General features: G+C 40.2%; 1 protein-coding gene across 1 annotated transcript in view; it reads left to right on the plus strand.

The window, feature by feature from the left end:
- Window positions 1–2,810: 2,810 nt before the first annotated feature.
- LOC119426282 (secretory carrier-associated membrane protein 5-like) overlaps window positions 2,811–6,655 on the plus strand; it is a 21,428-nt gene continuing 17,583 nt past the window's right edge. Inside the window, exons 1-2 of the mRNA XM_037693842.1 lie at window positions 2,811–3,005; window positions 6,059–6,144. Of these exons, the coding sequence (XP_037549770.1) occupies window positions 2,811–3,005; window positions 6,059–6,144 (281 nt within the window). The remainder of the gene's footprint in view (window positions 3,006–6,058; window positions 6,145–6,655) is intronic.

Genomic DNA, 6,655 nt, shown 5'->3' on the forward strand with positions numbered 1-6,655 from the left:
GATGCACTGACAAATTGCAGCTGACACACCCAACCTTACACACAAACAAGAAGGCAGGCACACTGGGTGCTTTGCATTTTTCTAAGCAAACCTGCACATGAGCACACACAGACACCTAATTTGTTCTAATGTGCATTTAGCTATTCTCCACAGACACTGCTCTGGTGTTTAGAGCTCAAGAAAGATGTGCATGTATGAGAAATGCATAAATAGTACACTGAGCAAAGTTCAATGACGCAAAAGAAACTAGAACATAACTCACTAAATATTCTATTTGTGTCAGCTTCAATAAATTTGAAGTAAATTTACATAAAACCATGTTAGGTTGAGTTGAAATAAAAAGGTAGTGAGATATGTTATTACACTTAGATGTTAAAAACTAGTCAGTCTTTTCTCTTATTTGCCTTTGCAAAAAAAAAAAAAAAGAAATACATCAAATGTAGGTTGAATGTATTAATTTAGTGAAATTAAAACTGCTACTCATGAGAGGTAACAATAAAAAATGCACGTCATGCTAAAAGGAGCTGCAGCCTGCAAAAGTAATGTGCTTTCTGCAAGGTTTCTACAGCTTATATTTTCATGCGCACACACAACAAACTGGAGGAGAATTCAAGAAGAAGCACAAACAACAAATCATCAGACTTTAATGCCATGCACAAATTGAGTTGGTAGGAGAAAGTGTCCAAATGCAGGTCGTTACACAGGAGGAAGGCTGATGAGGCAACAACTTAATGATACTAAAATAAATGAAGCAAGAAACACTGTTGCATCATGAAAATCACTACGGTATATAAATCCAAGGTACCGAACAGAATACTTGGGTTTGACGAGCCTATGAGTGACCAAAAGGCAACTAATCCCAACTGTAAGAATCTTACAATACGAAACTTAAAGTCAGAGGTTACTAAACTCAAAGGAGCTGCAATCAAATGATAGTAGGTGACAAATAATGATAGAGTCCAGGTGTGAAAAAAAATAATTAAACAAGTCAAAGGAGCAAATGAACCATTCTGTTTCAAGTGTGCAAAGAAAATTTAACAAATTCCTACTTATCTTCCATCCATTCATTATCTTTACCCGCTTCTTCCTTTCCAGGTTGCAGGTGCCACTGGTGCCCATATCCAGCAGTCACTGCGAGAGGTGGGGTACAACCGTGGACGGGTCGCAAGTCCATCACAGGGCCACATAGAGACAAATGATACAACAATTCTCACTCACACCTAGGGACAATTCAGAGTTACCATTCAGCCTAGCATGCATGTTTTTGGTCTGTGGGAGGAAACCGGAGTACCCGGAGAAAACCCACATATGCATGGAGAGAACATGCAAACTCCACCCAGAATGGCCTTGTGACAGGATTTGATCTGTCGACCTTCTTGTTGAGAGGCAGCATCTCTACCAATTGAGCCACCGTGCCGCCCTCAATACTTGATATTTTATTTTGTATTGACTATTTTGAAAAGTCAGGAGCTCAAACAGGTCACCATATGGAAAAAAATAAATAACTAAAAACAAGCTGACAAGGACACTGCAGAGATTGTGCCATGATTTGCAATAGTTGCATAAATGCATTGTGATGGACCTGTGACCTGTCCAGGGTGTACCCCACATCTTGCACAGTGATTGGTGAACATGCGCACCAGTGAACCCTGCGACACGAAAAGGAAGAAGTGGGTAAAAATAATGGATGGATGGATGGATGGATAAATGCATAGATTTCTTGTGCCAAACTTTTGCAGCAAACTTTGATAAGATTTTGAGTTGCTGCATAAATACAAATATACATGGTCAAAGATTCACATAAGTATCTTGTGGGGAAACTTGTGCTGAAGAAACTACTCGTGAAATGTCAAGCGTTTAATCTGCGTGACCATTAAATTATAATTTACTGGCCCAAGACGTTTGATTACTTTTCCCCACATTAATTTTCAGTCTGCCAGTTTGCTAAATAATGGTGTTAGCTCTGTCCCCTCAAAGCAAGAAGCTGTCAGATTTGAATCTTTCTGTGAGAAGATTGCATGTTCTCTCTGTGCATGTGCATGTTTTCATCCATGTCCTCACACAGTTCAAAACTATTCATATTAGGCAGACCGGAGAGTCTATTTGACTTTAGGAGTGGGTGTGCTTAGTTGCCTCCTGTCTGCCTCTATGGCCGCTTTACCATTGATAAGCGTGACTCGAGTCAGTTCTCGTCTTATCGGTTCCTCTCAGGTGTGAGTGAATCTCCACTGTGACTTGTTTCCCTGCTCAGTGTGTGGGATTGTCAATGTAAAGTGGGTGGTTTGTTGTAGCGCCATCCAGCTCGCGCTGAATCCTCCGATCAACTGATAAAGACAGAAAGGTTTGGACTTCGTCATTGGTCCACAGCACTGTTTTTGGAACTTCCATACAGAACTAGAAACTGGAAATCTAGAAAAAACAAACTATCTAACCAACACTCTACAACAGCTGGAGAGTAAATGACAGTTCAGATGCAGTTATTGCAGATAATCATGTCAACCCCTTTGGACGTTTTGTATAATGGCCTTCAGAAATCTGTAAAATTCACAAAAAAAAACATCTGTAGTACTCTCACACGATACATTGGGGGAGTTGGTTGCTGTGGCAGAGGCGGGCGGAGCAGGGAGGATGAGGCGAAGGTGGGGGTGACCATAGCATTTCCTTATGGGCCGGCTCTGAGACGTAAAATAAATTTGAAGCTGTTTTTTTTTTTTACAAATCTGCTAGACTTTCTCTCTACATCTTTAGTCATGAAAGGGGGTGGGGGGTGAAATGTGTATAATATTTACAGAAAATCCATAAGGTTTGACATGTACGGGCTGGGCAGGTCATCCAGTAACGTAGCTCCGTTGGCCAATCAATGGCTGCTTCCTGCTTACGTCAAAATCGTCACCTCGGAGCAGTTCGCACCAGGAATAAGAGAGTCCCCTAAACCGGGCAAAGTGTGGGTGGGTACCGGCAGTGGACAGGCCCTTAAATGGTGCGGTGTGGTGCAGAACCGATGTGTACAGACAGTGGAAAAGTGCCATACGTGGTCCTGAAACAGACTTGCTTAGGGGGAGCTCCACCTTTCGCCTAGCGACTGCTGGAGGCACCTCACACTCTGCTGCTTCTGTGGAGTTGCTGGGGGCAGTTGTTACACTGGGTTCCTCTCAACATATTTCCTTTATGAGTCGGGCAAAGCAGTACCACTTAACAAAACTTGCTATTAAATACAAATTATTATGCCTTTTATTATTAGGACCTGTCTATTGGCAATTTTGAGTCTCCTGAACAAAAACTTTTCTTGACTTTCTCGATCAGAGTTATACCTGGTTTATTCTTCCAAACATGCAGTGATTACAAACTGTATACAAGTTCATAGGTAATACAATAATCAAACTTGTCTCATATGAATTGTTTGCTCAATGTCTTTCAGAACTGTTTACATTACTTTTATTCTACTTCTTTATATCTCTGCTGTACGGATCGACTGTATGTATTCAAAGGCCATTTTGCTTCACTCATTTGCTTGTGCTGTGTGAAGTGAAGCCGACATATTTTCATTTGATCTGTAGACTGGATAAAACAAGTTCTTTGTGCTTGTAGAAATAGCCCTTGCCCTCATATCTGCCCCACCAGCACCCATCAACTCATCCCTGTCATCACCCACAGCCCCCGCTCCTCACCAGCCTCTGATCCCACACCCGCAACATTCATGCATGCTCTACTTTTGGAGCTCATTGAAATGTGCACACATGTCTGTGTTGTTCATTCAATTCAATTCAATTCAATTCAATTCAATTCAAAAATACTTTATTAATTACTTTATCATTGGCCCAGATGAACTTCTATTTTAAAAGAATGAAAAAAAAAAAAAAGATTTTAGTTAATTTTAAAAGTAGAAAATGTATATATTTTGGTTGATAATGGGATGCCCCACACGTACTGGACACAAACTGTTTAGACTTTTTTACCGCTATAGAGCACTTACGTGCAAAAAACAGCTGCCGCAGAGACAGTTTCTTCCCCCAGGTGGTCTCTGATGAACACAATAAACACCGTACAGCCTGAATAGTCAGCTGCTCTGCTGTGAAACAAAATAAGCACATTGTTCTACATGTGCAAACTGTTCCTTTTTGTTCTTTATTCTTTTTACTCTAAGTTTTATACATACTAGAATTGTCTGTACGCTGTGAGCACTTGAAACCAAAGTCGAATTCCTTGTTTGTGCAAACAAACGTGGCCAATAAAGGTGATTCTGATTTCGATGTCTTATCATAATTTAAAAATAGGAGGGCATGATATATCAAAACGTAGTATAATCACAAAAAAAGTTGAGTGCAGTACTGTAGATAACTATTGGATCATACTAAACCATAAGTAATCATATTCCAAGTGCAATGCATTTATGTCTACAAGTTAATAATATACTGTATGTGGCCAGTCTTTTGGACTCTCGCTGCCATTATGTCAATTTCAGAATATAATTCAAAATCTTACTTAACATACAAAGCTCTCAACAACCTAGTTCCATCTTGTATTACAAATATCATTCCATCCTAACAGATGGTAAATGGACTGTACTTCTATAGCGCCTTTCCATCTTATAAAGCTACTTGATGCGCTTTACAATACAATCTGTGCCCTCATTTACCCATTCATACAACACTCTACTATATCTAAACAAAGACCAGTGCTTTAGATCACATTCATGCACCAATGGGACACACATCAGAGGCAGTGAGGGGTTCAGTGGCTTGCCCAGGGACACTTCAGCATGTGACTGCTGGTGGAATCAAACCCCCAACACTCACACTGGTGGACCACTGCTCTAACCACTCAGCCACAGCTGCCTCAGAGCACTTTGCTCTCAGACTGCAGGTTTAATTGTGGTTCCTAGAGATTCCAAACGCAGAATGGAAAGCAGTTCTTTCAGTTATCAGGCTCCTCTCTTGTGGAATCAACTTCCAGTCTCTGTCTGGCTGACACCTCGTCTACTTTTAAGATTAGGCGTCTTCCCTTTTTTTTTTATAAATCCTATAGTTGGGGTCGGCTTGGGTTTTCTGAGCTATCCCTTAGTTATGCTGCTATAGGCTTAGACTGCTGGAGGACAAACCGATGCACATTTCCTCACTCTGCTGCTGTCTTTACTTACTCCACTCTACTGTTTGTATTTGTAATTATTTATATCCTTAACATGTTTTTTATTTTTGTCTTTCCTCCAATAAAAAAGTAGACCTGGACCTGTCCTTCTGTGTTAGTTCCTCCTTCCTGTTCCTCTCAAACCTCAGCCAGTTGGAGCAGATGGGTGCCCATCCTGAGCCTGGTTCTGCTGGAGGTTTCTTCCTGTTAAATGGAGTTTTTCCTTTCCACTGTTGCCTTTGTGCTTGCTCAGGATGGGGGATGGTGATGAAGTGAAAATTCATAATAATCCGCTTGCTTCCTTGGATAACTTTTACTGATTTTTATATTTTTTATGTATGTGAATGTTTTTTGTTCAGACTCCTGAGATAACTTCTGTTGTCACTTTGTGCTATATAGATTGAACTGAATTAAATTATGTCCATGACCGAGTTGCTAAAGCACATGAAGTTTTTAGTTAAACTGACAAATTTCAAAAAAGAGTTTACTGATATTGCTCATTCAGTATTGAACACTAAACAGGTTTTCAGGCTCAACATGTTGCGATGCAAGTTAAATGTTAAAACAAAAAACCTTTAGTTTATAAATGCTCTTGTGTAAAACCATTTTCCTCACAAAACTGTTTTACCTTAGACAACTTTCATACAAATTCTGCTTCGGTTGCAAAATATTTGCTCACTCAGATGTGATTATCTCTAATGAGGTGCTCAATGCCGTGCCAGGGATCTTCTTTTTTTTATTTTTTTTATTCTGACCCAACTGGAAATTAAAGGTCATCTTGTATCCACTGACCCTAAACTGATTTATCAGATACATATGCCTCTTCTTTAATATAAATCAACATTGAATAACGGCAACTCAAGTGAAATTTTAAGCATCTAAAATGAAGGTTTCCGTGCATGAACTTCAAGTAAACCTTTTTGTTCTTGTGCAGAGATTTGCTCTCCTTCTCACCACTGATGGCAACAATCCTAGTAGAACACCAACGCTGAACCGTAAACGCAACAAAGTCTTCAAACCGTACGCTGGCTGCTGAATCACACGGAGCTCGTAGAACGCAGCTTGTGTTCTTAAAAAGAAAAATGGCAAATAACAGTTTCTCTCATTATTACTCATAGGTGGTATGATTTACTACAATTTCAGCAATGATATACTCGGCTACACACAATGATACACATAATGTGTCGATTATAATATTTACCCAACTTGACAGTGAGTGCAACAGAATTGGTGCACAAACGGCTTCAGTTCCCTTGAGTCTGAAGACGCCATATGCACTGATCAACCTTCCATTCATTCTCTGGAGGTAATCTGCTCTGATCACGTTCAGTGGACTGAAGGGAAGCTAAACGACCCCACCACCACCACCACCACCCAGTGGCACTGTCCTCTTAACTTTCCTGAACCAGTGGCTCACGTCAAACGAACCTTTCATTTGATCCACAAAGGACAGAATTTAAGTTTTTATTTTTTAAATGTGATTATGTTTACAAACTTTCACTGGTTAGCTCAGAGAGAACCCCCCCCCCCC

The sequence above is a fragment of the Nematolebias whitei genome, chromosome 2 (assembly GCF_014905685.2).
Source record: "Nematolebias whitei isolate Nwh7 chromosome 2, NemWhi1, whole genome shotgun sequence".
Taxonomy (NCBI): domain Eukaryota; kingdom Metazoa; phylum Chordata; class Actinopteri; order Cyprinodontiformes; family Rivulidae; genus Nematolebias; species Nematolebias whitei.